Consider the following 22,539-nt stretch of genomic DNA (forward strand, 5'->3'; position numbering starts at 1 on the left):
AAATTATGATAGCTACTCCAATGGCTCAGTGAGTCTGTCCAGTGAGATGCTGAGCTGTACAAATCAGAGAGGTCTCACAGTTGATCGGCACTCTGTGATATCTTCACTGATCTCAGTCGGGGTGACAGTAGACATGCCATAGACATCTTCCATGCCACACGTTACCAAGGCCCCACTGTTGATTGCTGGCCAGCAACAGTTGCTGGAAGTGTGGAGTCTTGTCACCGAGAGCATGCAGAAACCAAGCGCAGGCAGCGGAAGGAGCGTGCAGCAAACCAGTCCCACCCACCCTTTCCTTCAATGACTGTCTGTCCCACCTGTGACAGAGACTGCAATTTCCATATTGGACTGTTCAGTCACCTGAGAATTCACTTTTCGAGTGGAAGCAAGTCTTCCTCGATTTCGAAGGACTGCCTATGATGATGATTGTGTGTGTGTGTGTGTGATATTTAGTCTGAAGGAAAAGATATGGCTGCTAGCAGTTACTAAAAGAAAACAAATATATCAAGAAATTATTTGTAAGAAAGACTTGCATTTATATCGTGCCTTTTTGTTGAGGGATAAATATGGGCTGAGGATAACTCCTCTGCTTTTGTTCTAAAAGTGGCATGGGATCTTTTGCATTCACCCAAGAGGGCAGCAGGGATCCTCAGATTAACGTCTCATTCAAACGACAACATCTCCAACAGTGTCAGACTAGATTTTCTGCTGAAATCTCTGGAGCGGGACAATAAAAACAGCACATGGATGTTTTAACAGTTCTTGGGAATGAAATTGAGCCACGCACCAAATGGGACTCGCCTACGTTTTTTTTGTCCCCAGTCCATGAGGCGGAGATACTGGAGAAATTTTTGAATTTTTTTTTTTTGCCTCGGGGCGGTGTTTCGGTCGGCTGCGGGGCGAAAGTGCTCTTCCAGTGGGTCCACCGCCCCGATCCGTCATCAGGGCCACGGTGAAAGGGGAGGGTCGCTGCGAACTCTGCAGCCATTTTAGTGGCAAATACTGAGTCACCAGGGAGGGTTTCAGCCCGGCCAGCGGCCTGGCACCTAAGGGGGTGCCAGACTGCCTGTTGGCGGCCCGACCGAACCTGCAGCCATTATCATTGGTCCGACCTGGCAGTCAGCCGACAAAAAAAAACATGGCGTCGCCAGCAGCGCCACCTGCCCTTTAAGGGCGCCCGCGCCGCCAAGCCACAGAGAGTGTACCGACAGCAGAATCTTTCGGGGGCACCGACCGGCGGCAGGGCATTTCCAGGAAAGTGACAATTTCCAGAGGGGAAATTTCGGGAAGGGGTCGCCATCAGTTGGTAAGGGGTCAGCGCGTGCATGCCGTGGCGGGAAAATAGGCGGAGTGGTCCTCTACACCGCTCCAAACCTGAGGAAGGGCAATTTTTAAAATGGCAGCCATTCCGCACCAACGTGTGGCTGCTGCTTTCAGGTGGCCAGAGGCCTTATAGAAAGGGGCGATTTCGGTCCCCTTGTCTGCAGTTGGTAATATTCAGAGTGACCTTTATTGCATGTGGAATATTTAGAGATTTTATTGGTACAGGCAACTTTCAATTTGTAAAAGTTTAAAGTTGTCTCCATTTAATTTCAAGCTGCTTAATTCAAATGATCCGATAATAATTTTTAGCACTTAATTCCCACTTTACTACTTTTTTATTTGAGTCGCTCAATTCAAATTATTGAACATTCTTTTTAGTGCAGGAAAAGCTGAGTTATGAACCATAGACTGTAAAGCATTCCCAATTAGTAAAGAACAGCATTCGTAATGTGAAACTGAATTACTCTGTTTACTTTTTAGTGCAAAAATCCTTTCAAATTGAAATTCCGTTCAATGGTGTATGTTAATTCTAAATGGACTGTGTACATCAGGCACATTTTAACATAAAATTTAGAAAGAAAAATGTTTCTTTATTCATCCTACATGCCCACCTAGTAATTCTCTTCCATATCTTGTTTTACGTAGTCCCGCTCTCAGCTTTCCTTACCCTGCCTCGCCAGTCGCCATCCAACAAATGCACCACCAGATAATGAGCCGTCAGCAAACTCTGGGCTCTGCCTTCGGCCACAGTCCTCCTCTCATCCATCCTGCTCCAACGTTTGCCCCTCAGCGCCATGTGTCTGGCCTGTCCACTGTTCTGACCTCTGCACAGATCACCTCTTGTCCTTCTGAATCTGCACAGGTAAGAGATCACAAGAGGAAAGTAAAAATCATAATTAGAAGGCTGGTTATCAAGTGTAAAGGAATTCTTCAACTGTTAGGCTATTGAATCGCAGCTATGATTGTATAATACAATGACTCAAGCACCGGATTCTGTTATTTTAATAACTAACCATTTGTGTTAATGTCATTATTCAATATGGACCTTATAACCTTACATGTCGTGTTTCATTCAGTCATGCTTTAAAATAAGTTTTCTTTCATCTTTTAGAGTAAGCCCACGGGTGAGTCTGCAGTGAGCAGCACAGGTGACCCAATGCAAAATAAACGCTCAAGGATTAAACCCGATGAAGAACTGCCGAGCCCAGGTGGCGGGAGTGAGCAGGTATGGCAGCAAGTTCAATTCATCAGCCCTCCGTCTTCTTTGTAGCAGAGGCATTCTGTAATACACAGCACATCCACCAGAGTGCTGAGGGACCAATTACAGAAACTGTTTTGGCCTTCATATTGTTTGCTTTCCCTTTAATATGAAGGTGATTAAATATGGTGTTTAAATTTGGATTGCAGCTTCAAGAAGTGTTTTAGGTGGTGTATGGGGATGTGTTGTAGTAGTAATACCATGTTCAGTCTATGTAAACCATCTCTGCCTTGAATCAGATGTGGATTTGCAGTGCAAGTGTTCTGTCAACATAGTAAAAAAAGAATAGAACAACAGTCACTCGTGCAAATCTTTAAGTCACTGTTTCCAGCCTGCCTTCCAGTGCAGTAAGGTTAGTGCTTTGGATTCTCCAACGATCATCACTGGGATGAAATTCAGTGTATTTTGGAGTCAGGTCAGTGATCTGACACCCAAAAGCACCAACGCTGGTTGGTGTGTGACCATCTTTGGTAGGTAGGCATCACATTCCCCCCGGGCTTCACATCTGGTGCATTATATCTCCAGTCCGGTGCCAAGCCATGTTTTAAAGTGCCCCACCACGGGTCCATCGCATCTGCCATGAACTTATTTATCCTAATGTGGAACATCTTTAATGCAATGAGAGAGCTGATGCTCCCATTTATTCTCTTACAAGATTAAAATCAACCAGCTGAGGAGCAGGGCTGAGCGAGGCATAACTGGCAGCATAACTTGGATCTGCACGTTATACATCATGCTCTACAGTGAATGTCCTGAGACCGGTTTCTGCCATAAACAGCATCCTTCAACTGCATTTCGGAGTGAACTATGCCATAAAATTGGTGCCACCTGGAAATGTTAAAAATAAATGCTTTTGCCTATATCTATTGTTTGTACAGTTGCCAATTGAGAAACCTTTGGAAATGACTTTTCTTCAATAGTAAGTTGGGAGCATTGCATGAATGCTTCACATCAATAACTCCCCAAATAGATGGGCAAACTAACAACTTGCTCATTTAGAAATTCTGGCCGAGTCTGTAAACTGTCTCCTGCGATGTTTCTGTTTAAAAAAAATCCTTCCTTAGTTACGTATCTGTTACTTACAGCTACATATTAATCAATTCTGTCGTGTCGGCTGGTGTTTATGGTGATGTTTTGTCACAGTAAATGTGGTACCTTTTAATTCAACACTTTGGATGACCTAATTTTTTTTCATTGGCTTTTATGACTGAGAAATGCAAAGAGGTTTTAACCTTGCAATACTTTGCATTGCTCAGCGAAGATCTTAGAACCTGTTGTATCTTGGATAAGGAGTCAGAGTAGATACTGCAAGCTCGAGGTAAGAGTGACTGTAGTCTTTTATTACAAATCTCAGAGTGCCTCTCCAGCCTGTGAGGCCTCCTTATATACAGGTGCTCCCAAGGGATTGTGGGATCCCTTGGGACTCCAGGGGATAAGCCCTCTGGTGGTTAGACATGGTAATTACAGGTTTACATACATAGCAACACTACCCGCCCGCACCCCCCCCCTCCAAAGTCAATCATGTAACTATTTACAATGTGAGTCGATCTGGGGCCTTTCCCTGGTTGATCGTCTCAGTGCAAATGCTGGTGTTGGTGAGTCGTTTGTTGGGCCTTCACTGGGCTGCTGGGCTGCTGTGCAGCTGGCCTTGCTGGACTGCTGGGAGTGGTGAGTCCTGCTGGGCTGCTGTGGGTGATGGATTCTGCTTCGTGGTCAACCGCTGTGTCGGTTGCCACTTGTGTGTGCGTTAGAGGATCGAAAAAGGTAGAGTCTATTGTGGGTTGTTCTGGATAGTCCGTAAATCTGAGTTTGGTTTGGTCCAAGTGTTTCCTGCTGGTGGGTCCATTTGCGAGTTTGACCACAAACACCCTACTCCCCTCTTTGGCCAAAACAATGCCAGCAATCCACTTGGGACCTTGTCCATAGTTCAACAGGATCATTTACTTCAATTTTGCATGACACACTTGCGCAATCATGATATGTATTCTGTTGAAGCCAGCTGCTCTCTACCAGTTCGTGTAGATCAGGATGGAATAACGAGAGGCTTGTCTTAAGTGCCCTTTTCATGAGCAGTTCAGCGGGAAGGACCCCGGTGAGTGAGTTGGGTCTTGTGCGGTAACTAAGCAGGATTCGGGAAAAGCGAGTCTGCAGTGAGCCTTCAGTTACCCTTTTCAAGCTCTGCTTGATTGTTTGAACTGCTCGTTCTGCCTGACCGTTGGACGCTGGCTTAAACGGGGCAGACGTGACATGTTTGACCCCATTGCGGGTCATGAATTCCTTGAACTCGGCACTGGTAAAGCACGGCCCAAAGTCACTTACAAGGACATCAGGCAGGCCGTGCGTGGCAAACATGGCCCGTAGGCTTTCAATGGTGGCAGCAGACGTGCTTGCCGACATTATCACACATTCAATCCACTTGGAATACGCATCTACAACCACTAAAAACATTTTTCCCAAGAATGGGTATGCATAGTTGACATGAACCCTGGACCACGGTTTGTAGAGCCAAGACCATGAGCTTAGTGGTGCTTCCCTGGGTGCATTGCTTAACTGGGAACATGTAGTACACTTGTGCACACAGGACTCTTAAGTCTGCATCGATACCGGGCCACCACATGTGGGATCTGGCTATCGCTTTCATTATTACAATGCCTGGGTGGGTACTGTGGAGATCACGAATGAAAGTGTCCCTGCCCATTTTTGGCATAACTACCCGATTACCCCATAGGAGTCAGTCTGCCTGTATAGGCATTTCACCGTTGCGTCGCTGGTACGGCTTTATTTTTTCCTGCGTCTCTAACGGGACACTAGACCAACTCCCGTGGAGCACACAGTATTTTACTAAGGACAGCAAGGGGTCCTGGCTCATCCAGGTTCTAATCTGTCGGGCGGTAACAGGTGATTGCTCACTCTCGAATGCTTCCATTACCATAACTAAATCTGCAGGCTGTGCCATCTCCACCCCAGTGGTGGGCAATGGTAGCCTACTGAGAGCATTGGCACAGTTTTCTGTGCCTGGCCTGTGGCGGATGGCGTAGTTGTATGTGGACAACGTGAGTGCCCATCTCTGGATGCGGGCTGATGCATTCGTATTTATCCCCTTATTTTCAGAAAAGAGGGATATAAGTGGCTTATGGTCGGTTTCCAATTCAAATTTGAGCTCGAACAGATATTGATGCATTTTCTTTACCCCGTAAACACACGCTAATGCTTCTTTTTCAATCATACTGTAGGCCCTCTCGGCCTTAGACAGACTTCTGGATGCATAAGCAACTGGTTGCAATTTCCCAAATTCATTAGCTTGTTACAATACACACCCGACTCTGTACGACGACGGATCACATGCTAGTGCCAAACGTTTACATGGATCGTACAACACAAGTAATTTGTTTGAACATAACAGCTTCCTAGCTTTCTCAAAGGCATTTGTTTGGCTTTTACCCCATACCCATTCATCTTTATGCAGTGAAGAGTGCAGGGGTTCTAACGATGTGCTAAGACCTGGTAAGAAGTTACCAAAATAGTTCCGGAGTCCGAGAAAAGACCGCAGCTCCGTCACGTTCTGTAGTCTTGGTGCATTTTTGATTGCCTCCATCTTCGAATCGGTGGGTCTGATGATGCCCGCCGCGATTCTTCTCCCCAGGAACTCCACTTCAGGTGCCAGGAAAACTCACTTCGAGCATTTTAGCCTGAGCCCCACATGATTAAACCGACTAAGAACCTCCTCCAGGTTCTGCAGGTGCTCAACGGTGTCCCGACCTGTAACCAAGATGTCGTCCTGGAAGACCACGGTGCGCAGGACCGACTTTAGCAAGCTTTCCATGTTCCTCTGGAATATCGCCACGGCTGATCGAATCCCAAACGGGCATCTGTTGTAAACGAAAAGACCTTTGTGCGCGTTGATGCAGGTGAGGCTTTTCGAAGATTCCTCCAGCTCCTGCGTCATGTAGGCCAAAGTCAATTCCAGCTTCGTGAATGTTTTCCCTCCTGCCAGCGTCGCAAATAGGTCGTCTGCCTTTGGTAGCGGATATTGATCCTGCAGTGAGAAACAATTGATAGTTACTTTGTAATCACCACAGATTCTGATGGTGCCATCTCCCTTGAGGACTGGAACAATCGGACTGGCCCACTCATTGAATTCGATTTGCAAAATTATGCCCTCTCATTGTAGCCTGTCCAGCTCAATCTCCACCCTCTCTCTCATCGTGTAAGGTACTGCTCTCGCCTTGTGATGGTTGGGATGTGCCCCCGGAATCAAATGGATCTGCACTTTTGCTCCTTGGAACTTCCCGATGCCCGGTTCGAACAGCGAGGGGAACTTGCTTAGGACCTGGGCACATGAGGTGTCGTCGACAGACGAAAGCGCTCGGACAGTGTCCTAGTTCCAACGTATCCTTCCCAGCCAGCTCCTGCCGAACAGCGTGGGGCCATCGCCCGGTACCACCCAGAGTGGTAAATCGTGCACCACTCCAGCATAGGAGACCTTTACGGTAACACTGCCAATTACGGAAATCAGTTCCTTTGTGTACGTTCTAAGTTTGGTACGAATGGGAGTCAGGACTGGCCTTGAAGCCTTGTTGCACCACAACTTATCGAAAGTCTTTTCACTCATTGTGGACTGGCTTGCGCCCGTGTCCATTTACTTCAGCCTTCAGCATTATCACGGGACACTTTGTGGTAAATGTGTGCACCCCATATACCTCTGCCTCCTCGGTCTGAGGCTCTGGTTTGTCATGATCTACCGTGGATCTGTCCTCCTCTGCAACATGGTGGTTTGCAGGATTAGCAGGGTTTTCAGCTCGTCTGCACATACGTTGGAGGTGTCCCATTGTTCCACAGCCCTTGCAAACGTATTCTTTGAAGTGGCATGAATGGAATCGATGATCACCCCCGCAGCGCCAACAAGGTGTTAATTGCCTTGTATTCACCACCCTTGATGGTGACTCTGAGTCATCTGCGGACGTGCAGCTACAGGCATGTAAGTCCTGCCCTGTACATTTCGATTCGAAAACAACATTACTTTGTTCACAGTACTTGCAGCAGCACAAGTATGCTGGGAAATTTGTTTAGTATTGTCACTGGTGGAGATAAACGCCTGGGCTATCGCTATGGCTTCACTCAAGGTTGGGGTCACGACAGTCAAAAGTTTGCGAAGTATTACTTCATGGCCAATGCCAAGTGCAAAGAAGTCCCTGAGCATATGCTCCAAGTGTCCTTCAAATTCGCAATGTCCTGCAAGGCGCCTTAGCTCGGCGACGTAGCTCGCCACTTCCTGGCCTTCAGACCTCTTGTACGTATAGAACCGATACCTCGCCATCAGAACGCTTTCCTTCGGGTTTAGATGCTCTCGGACCAGTGTGCACAAATCATCGTACGACTTGTCTGTGGGTTTTGCTGACGTGAGCAAGTTTTACATGAGGCCATATGTTGGTGCCCCGCAAACGGTGAGGAGGATCGCCCTTCGTTTGGCAGCGTTCCCTTCTGCTCCCAGCTCGTTGGCCACAAAGTATTGGTCAAGTCGCTCCACGAAGGTTTCCCAATCATCTCCCTCTGAAAAGTTCTCCAGGATGCCCACAATTTTCTGCATTGTTGTATTGGGGTTCGTTATCTGTATCTCATCGCCAGTTGTTGTATTTTGGATAAGGAGTCAGACTAGATACTGCAAGCTCAAAGTAAGGTGTGACCGTAGTCCTTTATTACAGATCTCAGAGTGCCTCTCCAGCCTGTGAGGCCTCCTTATATACAGGTGATCCCAAGGGATTGTGGGATCCCTTGGGACTCCTAGGGATAAGCTCGTTGGCCACAAAGTATTGGTCAAGTCGCTCCATGAAGGATCTGGTGGTTAGACATGGTAATTACAGGTTTACATACATAACAGAACCTGTGCAAAAAAACTGAACTTATCCTCAAGGCAAATTATTCGGCCTCTTCAAGGCCCCAGCATGAAGCACAAAGTGCAGCAGTGAAAGAATAAAAGTGGCTGAGGCAATGTGGGAACTTACAGCATAGTGGGGCAACAGAGTGAAATGTGCACTAGAAATGCAGAGCATTGGACATGATTGGTGGCATTCGACAGGTATGCATCGAGATGCAGAGGTAAATATTCAACTTGCTGCCTTGGCATGAGCCTGATGTTATGGATTGCCCAACTGTTACAGAAACCATTGAAACAATGAAATCGTGCGGTTTCTATAAAGGAACAGCTGATCTGCATCGCAGCTATCCCATTGTGTCATGTTTTCATATTCAGAGAGAAACAGGGAGAAGGGGGTCGGTCATATATCTCTGTATTTCAATATTTTGGATCAACCAAAAGTACAATTAGTTTCCCCTTAAAAGAAAGAACTTGCATTTATATAGCACCTTTCATAACCACAAGATGACCCAATGTGCTTTACAGCTAATGAAGTTATTCATCAGTACTGCAATGAATTGTTAGCCTGGATTATGTGCTCAAATCTCTGGAGTGGGACTTGACCCGACAACCTTTTGACTCAGGCAAGAGTGCAGCCATTGAGCCACAGCTTGTCACACTCCTGAACCATCTAAACTGTTTAGAGAATTTCTCTGAAGGCCATGCAGGTACAGTACCAGCCACAGAGTCCCTGTGTGATCAATGTGCAAGAGTCGACAGTGATGTGTCCACTTGAGCAGCAGAGGTTTTGAAACTGTGCAACTCATGGATTTCTCTATCACAGGAACAGCCGGAAGGACTGACACTGGTCAAAGAGGAGGTGGACAAAGATGAAAGCAAGCAAGAGCCGGAAGTGGTTTATGAGACGAACTGCCACTGGGAAGGATGCACAAGAGAATTTGACACACAAGAACAGCTAGTCCATGTAAGTAACAGCAGCCAGGGACTGCTCCTGATTGTATACCAGGCTTTGTGGAGGTCACGTTCTTTGACCTCAAAGTGTCAAGTTTCTTAGCCGGGAGCACTATGAACTAGAGAGTATTATTTGTTCCAGAGAACTAAACGGCTACAAAGCTTGACCAATTCAGACATCTGAAGCCTAAAGGAAGCCTCTGTCAAACACACTACAAAGGATGTTTGTGTTTTGGGCCGGTGTAAAGGAAAGGGTGAATGGTTTGAAAAGGGAAATGGTGGTCATTGTCACCTAATACCCTTTGCACCATCTCTAAAAGTGAGACAGTTAGCTTTTAAGATGAGTCTAGTTGTTAAAAAAAATACTCAATTATTTCAATAAGTGGATAAGTGAATCTAAGAATGTAACCTTGCTACCCAGAGGATCTTGGTCTGCAGTAACCCCTTATTCACAAACGCATTGTGAATTTTGAATGGCTGGATTCTGCAGGTTCTATCTACAGATCTACACTGGTATATGTAATGTCTCTGTATTATTCCAGCAGAGAGAGAGAGTGTGTGTGTGTGTGTGTGTGCGTGTAACTGATCCTATACTTTTTTTGACTGACAGTGTTGGGTTGAGTTGTGTCTCTGGACTTTCTGCCTCTAACGACTGACAGTGGTGGGTTGTTTTACAGTTGTGATTAAAGAAATTGAAAGTTCAGAGAGTGATGAACTTTACTTGTATATTATTTTCTACAAACAGGAATGGCTGACAGATTGGTTTTGAACCAGTGACTTATTATCTTATTGTTTTCAATTAAGGAAACCTGCTTCTTTGAAGCATGCGAGTCATGAATTTAATGAATTAATTAAATACATGTTTAGTAGTTTTTTAAATTTGATATTTTCTACCAGTAGTCTAACCTCCCCACTGCCTCTGACGGAGCCAACTTCTGTTGGGGTAAAATTCCACAGGCTCCGGATTTTATCCGGTGCCTTTCCCAAGTTGAGCATAGATGGTGATTTAGACTACAAAAGCTTCACAGCCAAGCTGGAGCCTGTCCTCACCCAACAACAAGTACAGGAAGCTCATGGACTTCTCTATCACTAAGATTGAGACATTCCATTCTGTTGCTTACCCCCTTCCCTTTTGCCCACCAAGTCAAAGCTCCTCCCAAGGCTACCCGCTGCACCCAGCCCTGAGCCCATATCTTTCTTATCCCCCATATGCCCTCTTCAAGCCCATTTGACCATCTCCTGGTCCTTTGACCCCATACCCACTAAACTGCTGACCACCTAACTTCCCTTCTTTCCCCTTAGCTAGCTGACTTTATAAATGTTTCTTTCCCCTCACTTTCAAAATTGCAGTTGTCACCCCACTTCACAAAAGAACAACCTTTTGTCTTTTCAAACTACTGCCCCATCTTCAACCTGTCTTTCCTCTCCAAAGCCCCTTGATGATGAGTTGCATCCTAAACCCGTGCTGATCTTTCTAATAATGCCATGTTTAAATCTCTCCACCCCTGCCACAGCACTGAAACAGCCCTAATCAAAGTCACAAATGACCTCCTCTGTGACTGTGACTGTTGTGTATGCATAATGTATGTACTGTAACACGAGACCACTGAATGTATCTCCACACTGTATACACCATAGTCGTACCACCAGAGGGTGCTGCTGGTGGAGACCTAAGGGTCACCTGCACACTGCAGGTAACCAAGTATAAAAGGGAGCTCACCTCACTGCATCCTCACTCAGGGAGCTACAATAAACGAACTAAGGTCACAACAGTTCAAGTGCAATACCTTACCTCATGGAGTCATTACTAGAGTGATTACATACATAACAACTGGCGATGAGATTTGAATTTCCACGCGCAACATAGCTAACCTAAGCAACTTTCAACAATTCGCTGATGGGGAAGATTGAGATGGCTTTGTGGAAAGGCTCGAACACTTTTTCATCGCGAACGACCTGGCTGGAGACACACCGACCTCGCTGGCTGATAAGCGCAGAGCTATCCTGCTCAGCAGTTGTGGGCCCACTGTCCATGGCCTCGTCAGGGACCTGCTAGCCCCAGCGAAGACGACAACCAAAACGTACACGGAGCTCGTAACAATAATACAGGAACAGCTCAAACCTAAAGAGAGCATCCTCACAGCCACACACCGGTTCTACACCCACTGGCGGTCCGAAGGCCAAGAAATCACACGGTGCAGACCCGAGACGATTGGCTGCACCGTGTGATTTTGGCGACCACCTCACCGAAGCACTGAGGGACATCTTTGTTATTGGAATCAGCCACGAGGGCCTCCTCCACAGGCTGCTCTCTGCGGACACTACGGTCACCCTGCAGAAGGCAATTAAAGTGAGCCAGATGTTCATGATTTCAGTCTGCGATTCCAAGGGGATGATGACTCACCCCCCCAGGACTCTAACCCGACAAGTACCATGAACCGAAGGCGCCTTTCAGAGGCAAAGCTGCTACCCTGAGGCCCGCAACTCTGAGCCCGTCACATGGGGCCAACCTGCTAGCCCCATGCTGGCGCTGTGGAGGAAATCACAGAGCCCACCAGTGCCGATACAGAGACTATACTTGCAAAGGCTGTAACACTAAAGGTCATCTCCAGCGTATATGATGAAGAAATTTTACTCACCGAGTCGCTGAAGAGTTGGCCGATCACCCGGGCTCCAGCGCTGATGAAGACGAAGAGTCTATGAGGCAGCTCAGCCCCTGGAAGAGGTGTACGGAGTGTTTACCTGCTCCACCGAGAGTTCCCCATTGATAATGGAAGTAGAAATCATTGGTGTTCCAGTCTCGATGGAGGTAAACACAGGAGCGAGCCAATCGCTGATGAATCAGACGATCTTCGAGAAACTATGGCTCAATCCCGCCGAACGACCTAAAATGCTACCAATCCAGATGAAGCTGCTCACCGACACAAACGACACCATCCCAGACGTTGGCAGCATGGATGTCCAGGTGTCCCATGGCGGCGCGATGTACAAGCTACCTTTGTGGATCATTGCTGGTGATGGTCCAACGCTCCTGGGAAGAAGATGGATGAAACAAATCCAATTCTGATGGAGCTGGGAAAGCCTCCAGGCCCCGGCAATCGACGTCCTACGTGGTCCCAAGTTTGGATCCATCACAACACCTGAAGATCCTACTGTTCAACTCGACTGCGTGGCGACGACACAGACCGTACAACTCAACGGCCCCGAGATGATCCAACCCAAACGACCAGATCTCACCTTCAGGACTCCAAAGGAAGAAGATAGGCGCAGAAGGTAAATTCCCGGCTTCAGTGGCAGAACCTGGGGAGTAAAGGGTCAATGCAGCCTACCTCATGGAGAGAAAGAAGATGGCGCCTGCCCCACGAGGTGAAGCATCTGAAATCAAGATGGCCGTGACCAGACCCCGAGGGGCAGCGTTGAGGGAGCAACACGTGATGCCGAGCAGCGAACGGGATTGGGGTAAAGATTACAAGGCCCTTTTAAAGGAGACCGGCAATTAAAGGGACATTTCCACTCTTTGTTCAGCGATGCCGGTGACACTAATGAAAAGGATGTAATTAATATATGCAAGTATCTAAATGTACTGTTGAACAGCGATGCTGATGATATTAATGAAAAAGATGTAATCAACAAATGCAAGTATCTAAATGTACCGTTGAACAGCGATGCCGGTGACATTAATGTAAAAGATGTAATCAACAAATGCAAGTATCTAAATGTACTGTTGAACAGCGATGCCGATGATACTAATGAAAAAGATGTAATTGACAAATGCAGGTATCTAAATGTAACCTTGCACAGAGATGCTGATAGTACACAAGAAAGTGATGTAATTGACAAATGCGAATTTGTAAAGACAACTAACAATGTCGAGTCGGCTGATTGCGGTCGGAGCCAATGTATCATGAATGTTAATGATAAAATGATATTTAATGCCGGGTTCTACATGCACGCCGACAAAGCTAAGGGCAACCTCCTGTGGGAAGCACCCAGGTCCAGCGGGCTACCTGATCATGTAGCCTGCGCCTCCGGGACCAATGTGATACCCCAGGGAGTGTGGCCACACACACAGTGGGAGCATACCCACTGCAGCGCCAGCGATCAATGGACAGCACAGGCACCACCACTGGCACCCTGCCCCAGATTGACCCTACCCCTCTGGCCACCAGGGCCAGCACCGAGAGCAGGAGGCCAGCACCCTCCGGCCCTCCTGACGGAACCTGGGATGACCAGATTCCCACCACCGCTGAAGGGCAGCAGGGAGATCGTGCAGCCCTCAAAGGACAGGGAGACCACACATTCCGGTGGTTCTGCCTAGCAATAAGCAACGGCAAAGGCCATGAGACACAGCCGGGTGAGCAATCCGAGCCAACCAACTGGCAAGGGGGCACAGTCCGGTTGCTCCGTAATGAACGTCCTCATCCACCTGCACCCACACTCCAGGGGCAAGACTGTAATACCACGTATGTACCTTACCTGTAATATGTACTTGTTCCACCAGTGCTGAACTCAAAACAGTGATATAACTAATCCTATCAGTCATCCTCTGAACATGTACGCCAATACAAATGTCGAGCTCCACATGGTCTATGTATGGTGGGGGGGCGGGGTGGGGGGAATGGATGTATGTAGCCATGGACACACATGGATCACACCTAGAACCCACACCAACCCTCACCACAACCTCCAACTGTCCACTGCTGACCATTTCCCAATGTCGTGGCAAGAAGGACTTGGGGGTCTACAGGGAGAGAGCCATTCCCAAGCACAGTCAAAGTACAAGGGCTTTGGGCACTCAAGTCGAGGGCCAGAGCACACAGTGCAAAAGTCAGTGGCACAAGACTTAGGGGGGAATGATGTTGTGTATGCATAATGTATGTACTGTAACATGAGACCACTGAATGTATTTTCACACTGTATACACCATACCTGTACCACCAGAGGGTGCTGCTGGTGGAGAACTAAGGGTCACCTGCACACTGCAGGTAACCAAGTATAAAAAGGAGCTCACCTCACTGCATCCTCACTCAGGGAGCTCAGGGAACTAAGGTCACAACAGTTCAAGTACAATACCTTACCTCGTGGAGTCATTACTAGAGTGCTTACATACATAACAGTGACCATGGTGCATTTTCTTTCCTTGACCTCTGTGTAGCTTTTGACATGGTTGACGACTCCATCCGCATCCAACGACTCTCCTCCATTGTCCAGTTCAGTGGGATTGCTCCACTCTTGCCTATCCAATTGTAACCAGAGCACCTCGTGCAATAGCTTCTCTTCTTGCCCATTCATCATTACCTCTGGAGCCCCCAGCAATCTATCTTTTTCCCCCACTTCCTCATCTACCCGCTATCCCTTGGCGACATCATCCAAAGAATTGAAGAAAGGTCAGATTCCACATAGATGCTGGCAGCACCCAGCTCTACCTCTACACTACCTGTTTCGACCCTTCCATTGCCTCTGTATTGTCAGACTGCTTGTTCAATATCTAGGGCCCGAAATTTATGCACTCAGTGTCCACTGCTGCCAACATTCCTCCTCGGGTTCCACCCAGTGCCAATTTCAATCTGGTCTGGAGTGGGCTGGAGGGGAGAGCCACCGGGAACCGCCCGCTGACGTCAGCGGACGGCCGAGTGGCGTAACTGGACTCCCGCCCGCCGAGATGCCAGATTGGTGCGGGCAGAAGTCGGCACCAGAACGGGGTTGGACCACTGCAAGGAGGCTAGTCTGTCTCCGATGGTAGGTATGAAGAGCTGAAAAAAAAGGTGAGTAAACATTTTTTTTTTTTTTTCTTTACAGGGACTTACCTGTATGGAGTCCCCTGAAGGTGTTGCGGTGTTTTTTTTTAATGCTTTTTCTTTGCAGGTCTTCGACCCTCCGTGGGCCCAATTTCATCCTCAGCGGCATTAGGGCGGCAAGCACCTTTGCCGCCGAGATTGGGAGCTGCCGCCAAGATTGGCATAAGTCCCTCATTTGCCGCCCGCCGACCTTCGAGTGACCTTGTTGATGAAAACCCCGTCCAAAGAACCGTCAGGTACCTCGGCGACCATCGGCGGTCCTTTGGGCGGCACTTGGGTGGGCGGGGGCCTTCATCAAATTCGGGCCCCTGGTCTTGGATAAGCTGCAACGTAAACATTGAGAAGGCCAAAGCCATTAACTTAGGCCCCCACCACAAACTCCGCTCCCTCGCCACCATCCACTATCAGACTTTTTGTAATCTTGGCGTCCTAATCGACCCGAGTTGAGCTTTGAATCCATATCATTTCCATCACATAGACCACTTACTTTCACCTTCATAAATCACCTGTGTCCGCCCCTGCCTCAGCCCATCTGCTGCTGATACTCTCATTCATGCCTTTGTCACCTCCAGACTTGAGTATTCCAATGCTCTCCTGGCTGGCCTCCATCATCCACACTTTATAAGCTTCAGCTGATGCAAAGCTCTGCTGCCCATATTCTAAGTTCTGTTGCTCGTAATCTAACTCGCACCAAGTCCCGATTACCCATCACCCCTGTGCTCTTGATCTACATTGGCTCCTGGTCCACCATCTCCTCAAATTTAAAATTCTCATCTACGTGTTCAAATCCCTTCCCGGCCTTGCCCCTCACTGTCTTTGTAACCCCCTGCAGCCCTTCGACCCACTCAGAACTCTGTTCCTCTGACTCAGGCCTCTTGTGCAGCCCCACTTCCTTCCTTCACCTCAACATTGGTGGCCGTGCCTTCAGCCACCTAGGCCCCACACTCTGGGATTCCTTCCCTATACCCCCCTGTCTCGCTACCTTGCTCTCCTCCTGTAAGGCCCTCTTTAAAACGCACCTCTTTCACCAAACTATTGGTCGCCCCTTGTAATATCTCCTTCTCTGACTTAGAGTCCATTTTTCTCTGATTATGCCTCTGTGAAGTGTCTTGTGATGTTTTTCTACATTAAATGTGCTATATAAATACAAATTGCTGTTGTGTACTGGAATGCCCTGAGGTAAGTCACTAGAATTCTCTCACTCTACATCAGCTCTGCAGGTAAGCCCTCAGCATTCATTCAGTTATTCCTTTTGATTGTACAGCTGAGGACAAGAGGGTAGACAAGTGGCACACACCATGGGTCTTGCCATTTGACTCTATAGTTGGCTGCTACCTTCATGTATGTTTATGGTCCAGAGTAATTCATGCTCCAGTTGCCCTTTTTACTCTTTGTAGTGATGTGGGTGAGATTGCAATTATTGATGCAGTGGCCAAGATAAAGACAGAAATAAGAACTGCACAGTCTTGACAGCTGAACCATATAGACCAAGTTTGACCCCTCCTCTGATCTCTATTAGGGCAACGGTTGAGACGGTGCAGTTGATCTCAGTGCCCCTGAGTTTGCTATCCAGTGATCTCTCTTAGAATTGTGGGTGTGTGCGGTATGAGGTGCGAATATCATTGGGTCAACTGTGAAACCCTTGCAGTTGAATAGCCCACTATCTGATCTCTCTCCCCCACACTGTCTCCTCCTCTGTCTCTCTCCCTCTGTCTTTTTCTCTGTCCCTCTCTCTCTCTCTTTCAGTGTCTCACTCTCTCTCTGTCTCTCTTGTATCTATCTCTTCTCTCTCTCCCTCTGCATCTCTTTCTCTCCCTCTGTTTCTGATTCTCTCACTCTCTGTCTTTATTGCTCTCTCATTGTCTCTCTATCACACTCTCGCTGTCTCTCTGTTTCTCTCTCTCTCACTATCACTCTCTTTCTCAGTGTTGCTCTCTCTGTCTGTGTTTCTCTCTCTCACTATCGCTCTCCCTCTGTCTGTGTTTCTCTCTCTCTACCACTCTCCACTTCCCTCCACCAAGGCTCACACGAGAATGATGGGCATTTTCGGCGAACTACCAGAGGACGACCAGCGCTTGTCAAAATTAGCCCATGAATGAGTTGGTGCCTTTGAGAGGGGCGAGGGGGAAGAAGAAAGGAAAACAAAAAATTTCTCTACTTTGTCACTGGTTTGTTATGTGGGCTTGGCCGGCACACTGCATGAGCAGCACTGGGTTAGGTTACTGTTTCACAGTGCTACAAATATACAGCAGCAGCAGCCTGGATTCCCTGCTTTATCTCACATATGGTTTTAACTAGTCAATTGCCTTGGGACCATAAGTGTCGATTGGACTATCTTTTCTAATCAGAGAGATATATTTGTTGAGCTTACAAAACATATTTTATCCAGGCTTTTTTTTTGTTATAGAAAGCTGACCGAACCATTGCCCTGTTGTGTTTGCTGCTTTATGTGGTAAAATGCATTGGACAAGTTTTAGGTTAGCTGCATATCTGAGGGTCAGCTCTCTGTGGAGCGTGCACAGTTTAAGTTACGTGCTGGCTGTTTTTATAAATGCAGCGTACACAGAAGTGCAGCCTTTCAAAGTTCTAATTTCTGTTGGTGCTTAAAAAGCCCTTCTTTACGGTTAATAGAAAAATTTGTGGATCTTCATGGCTGTCCATCCAGTGCCTGACAGTACCAGCAGCTCGCTAAAGTCATCACTATCTATAATTGATATCCTTCAATGGAATGGGGTTGCTGACTGCATTTCAAGGTCTTTGCTAAAGGTTTTCAACAATCCTGACAACTTTTGCCCTCATTGGTGCACCTTTTAAACTACTTTGTTGGAATGTCAAAGTCGTTGAACCATGGTGCAGAGGCTACATGTGTTTCACATTAGTCAAATCACAAACATTGATGGAAGCACGAGAATTCCTCCTATGATTGCATGCCAGAACAGACTCATTTACATCAAGCCTGCGAGTGGGAAACTTTTGTTGCATTTATATTATTAAACGGTGGGCTGAATGCTTCAAGGTTTTAATAAAAGTCATGTCAATGTTTTAATTTATGTTGAAAAAATCCATATGGGCAGCTGGAGGGTTTTCTCTTTGCTCTGTGGCATTAATACTGACTCTGTCTGTGGAATAAGCTCATCCGACCAGATATTTGTTCAAGTTAATACATAATCTATGGGGGGTGGGGGGTTGGCGGAGGTTGAAAACAAAGACTATTTTGAATATGATTTAAATATGATTTACAAGTGGTATGCAGCTTAGATAGAATATGTAACTGTGTTTCATTTTTCCTGTAATTTTTAGTAATCACAATTTGTAACAATTGTCTGGATCATAATGCATAACCCAATTGAGCAGATTTGATCAAGTCTAATTTCACTGTTCCTCCATATATTTCCATTACTCGCCATCACCATGCTGTTATGGCTCTGTTGCAATGCTGTACAGAGTGGCTTGTAATGACAGAACTGGCTTGTCTTGTTAAAGCTCCTTCAGAAATCAGTTTTGGGAGACCATGCTGAAGATTATTATTCTGGTCTCCAATAAAAAAAGAATGCATATTATCAAAATTGCCCCTTTTTATAACACACAGATGATTTTTTTTTGCTCAACCTCTTCCTTTCAGTTCTGCATGTATCCCCTTTTCCACTAAATCTGATCCCTTGTGCAAAGCCCTGTGTTGTTTCAATGTATTTTTTTCTAGTTGATTGCCATACTGCCTGATATTATAATTCTTCTGGTCCCACGAAGTCTATCATTTTATTTCCATATTAACTGTCCTGGTTCTTTATTTTCCCTTTACTGTGCTTTATTAATTGCTGTCAGTCATAATTGACTTATTTGGTTGTAATTTGAATGATGATATCGGCTAGTGTAGTTAGTATGCTTATTTCAGTCATCAAGGTTGTCAAAGTATACCCCATGAAAAGTGAAATAAAAAGTGAAAACTTTATTAAGGGATAGAGTGTTCATGTTCCCGACTAGCGCCACTGTTTAATTATATTGAAAACATTTAATAGGATCATGGGGGTTGGGGGGATGGGGTGGAGTTTGACAGATTTCTCTCTTGTTCTCTTGTCTGCGTTAATTGATGCCAGTAGCCAGGGGTACCAGTAGCTCTCTGCTACCTAAGTGGTCATTATACATGTGTGCGCCTAGGCAGTAAGTGTTGTCAGACTATTCAACTGTGCAGGGCATCTCAAGCCTGAACCTGTTGCTGTCCAACAGTCCCACATGTCCACTTTTTACCAGGGTCACTAAGCTCCACCTCACCCCCTGCTACATACACACACTTTCTCAGGCTCATCCTAATTGCTCTTGCAGTATTCATTTAAATTCATTCTTGCATCCTCATCCTTCATCCCATCATTGGTGGCTTTGCCTTCAGTCACCTGGGCTCCCATGCTCTGGAATTTCCTCCCTAAAAGCCTCTGTCTCCCCATTTTCTTCCCCTCCTTTAAGATCCTCCTTAAAACTAATTCATTTTGACCAAGCTTTTGCTCACCCCTCCTAATAACTCCATCTTATGCTTGGAGTCTATTATTTTTGGTTTGCTTGCAGCGAAGAGCTTTGGGATGTTTTTCTCGAGTTATTGTTAAATAAAATTAGTTCTTGCATCAGCCCACTATCAATTCTTGCACTTCATAATCACAATAATGCCAACCCACTCACTGTCTCATAAATCATGAGACAAACTCTTAAAAATCATGAGATTTGATAAGAAATTATGAGTGGCTATTTTTTGGTTTATTTAATCTCTAACATGTCACAGCTCTCTACAAAAACTATATTACTGAATCTGAAAAAACTTTACAAAAACTTTTAAAAAATCCTATCTATTATCACCACCCTTCACCTGTTGCTCAACCACCATGCAAAGCAAACCCTGCAGCTGCCAACCAAAGGTAAGTTTGGGGAATAAAATCAAAAATACCCTCCCATGGAGACAAGAGTCGTGATGTTCAGGAAAAAGGTGAGTTGGAATTGCTTCACAGCTCCACCTCTTCAAAGTTTACCTTGTCTGTCAACCTCATCCCTCACCACAGAACAGCAGCCTGCTGGTTATTGTAGTTCTACTTACCCACTTCGACCCAGCGTGGCCGCACAGGTGCCATGTCCGGGGATGTGTGGTAATGTCCTGATGGCCACTCGGAGCTGAGACCGAGTGCGGTTCCCAGGGAGACGCTGTTGCTCCGAGTTAAATCTTTGTCAGGCACTCACTCTTGAAGCTTCCCCCAACCCCCTGCTCTTCCCCAGACAAAATTAAAATAATGATAATAATTATACCTCCATTTGAAGTGAATGCTCTTGAGCCTTTCTAAATTAGCTTTTTTTCTCGAAGCTTCTCCCGTCTGTGGCTGGAAGTTACCGGTTCGTGGACTTACTCAGTGAAGTTGATGCACTGTACAGGCTACTGCTTCAGTCTCACTGAGGAGCAGGACAAGACAATGCATCATATGTGGTGAAGTACCAGTGTTTCTATGTAACAGCCTGGCCATGTTGTACTCCAACACTGCTGCTAACAATTAGAGTCAAACACCCTTGAGAAATACCTAAATCTCATGATAAAATGCGATTTGTGCATAGACGAAAAATATAAGCAGTCCACGCATGCTTAACTCACGTATTTTTCTGCGCATGTGCAAATTGCCTTATTTTTTCCCCCAAAAAAGACGTGAGATTTAGGCATTCCATCGCAAGATCGTGAGTGAAGCTTGATTTCAATCTGAACTCATGTCTCTCGCACTGGAATCCCAAGAGTTGGCAATACTGTGAACATTACAAAAGAGGAACTACTTTACTCCATTGCTTACTTCATTGTCACATAAGAGGTTCCTTCTCTTTCTTTAACGAGTACATGTTTGCCTGAACTCTTTGAACCAGGATGTTCTCTCGATATTAGGAACATAGGAACAGGAGTAGGCCATTCAGTCCTTCCAGCCTGCTCCACCATTCAATTAGATCATGGCTGATCTGTACCTCAACTCCATTTATTCGCCTTAGCTCCATATTCCTTGATATCCTTATCTAACAAAAATCGATCAATTTCAGCATCTACTGCTTTTGAGGAGAATTCCAGATTTTCACAACCCTTTGTGTTTCCTGATTTCTCTCCTAAATGGCCTGGCTCTAATTTTAGAATTATGTTCCCTCGTGCTTGATTCTCCTACCAGAGGCAATAGTTTCTCTGTATTTACCGTATTGAATCCTTTTAACTTTTTAAACAACTCACTCTTCAATCTTCTACACTCAAGGGAATAAAGCCAGATTTATGCAACCTGTCCTCATAATCAAACCCACTAAGCCCCTGTGTCATTCTGATATTGCGATTAGTAACTAGTTAGTGCTGCCAGCTCCCAATGTGTGTGTTGTGTGCAGCTGGTGGCAACGCTGAAGTAACCTGCCAGATTACTTAAGGCTGGGAGGACCCATTCTTTGTCAGATCTCAATGCCCCCTAGCTGTAGTAAATCTGGCCAGTTTACTTCACTGTGACTTCCAATTGCTCAAGCCCACACATTTTCAGGAAGTGCCAGCATTAGTAGGTTACTGGGTAATGACTGACATTTCCATTGGGGAAGGGGATTTCTAATTATCTGACGGGGAAGGGGATTTCTAATTATCTGACAGTGAATGAGTCAGGGTGATGGAAAGCAACTCGGCTGAACAACTTCTCAGTAATACTGAACCCTAGCTGTACTCACATGCTGGATAGATGGGCCATATAGCCAAGAAGAATTGAGTTCATTGTAGCATAAGAACATAAGAAATAGGAGCAGGAGTAGGCCATTTGGCCCCTTGAGCATGCTCCACCATTTAATAATATCATGGCTGATCTGATCTTGGCCTCAACTCCACTTTCCTGCCCGCTCCCCATAACCCTTGACTGCCCTATCATTCAAAAATCTGTCTATCTCTACCTTACATATATTCAATGACCCAGCCTCAACAGCTCTCTGGGGTAGAAAACTCCAAAGATTCACGACCTTATGAGAGAAGAAATTTCTCCTCATCTCCGTTTTAAATGTGCGACCCCTTATTCTGAAACTATGCCCCCTAGTTCTAGATTCCCCCACGAGGGGAAACATCTTCTCTGCATCTACCCTGTCCAGCCCCCTCAGAATGTTTCAATAAGATTACCTCTCATTCTTCTAAACTCCAGTGAGTATAGGCCCAACCTGCTCAACCTTTCTTCCTAAGACAACCCCTTCATCTCAGGAATCAACCGAGTGAACCTGGTCTGAACTGCCTCCAATACAAGCATATCCCTCCTTAAATAAGGAGACCAAAACTGTATGCAGTACTCCAGGTGTGGCCTCACCAACACCCTGTACAGTTG

At 46.2% G+C, this 22,539-nt stretch overlaps 1 protein-coding gene across 1 annotated transcript in view; it reads left to right on the top strand.

The window, feature by feature from the left end:
• LOC139273346 (transcriptional activator GLI3-like) overlaps nucleotides 1-22,539 on the top strand; it is a 520,381-nt gene that overhangs the window by 422,183 nt on the left and 75,659 nt on the right. Inside the window, exons 8-10 of the mRNA XM_070890175.1 lie at nucleotides 1,969-2,185; nucleotides 2,435-2,548; nucleotides 9,280-9,420. Of these exons, the coding sequence (XP_070746276.1) occupies nucleotides 1,969-2,185; nucleotides 2,435-2,548; nucleotides 9,280-9,420 (472 nt within the window). The remainder of the gene's footprint in view (nucleotides 1-1,968; nucleotides 2,186-2,434; nucleotides 2,549-9,279; nucleotides 9,421-22,539) is intronic.

Source organism: Pristiophorus japonicus, chromosome 1 (assembly GCF_044704955.1).
Source record: "Pristiophorus japonicus isolate sPriJap1 chromosome 1, sPriJap1.hap1, whole genome shotgun sequence".
Lineage (NCBI taxonomy): Eukaryota > Metazoa > Chordata > Chondrichthyes > Pristiophoridae > Pristiophorus > Pristiophorus japonicus.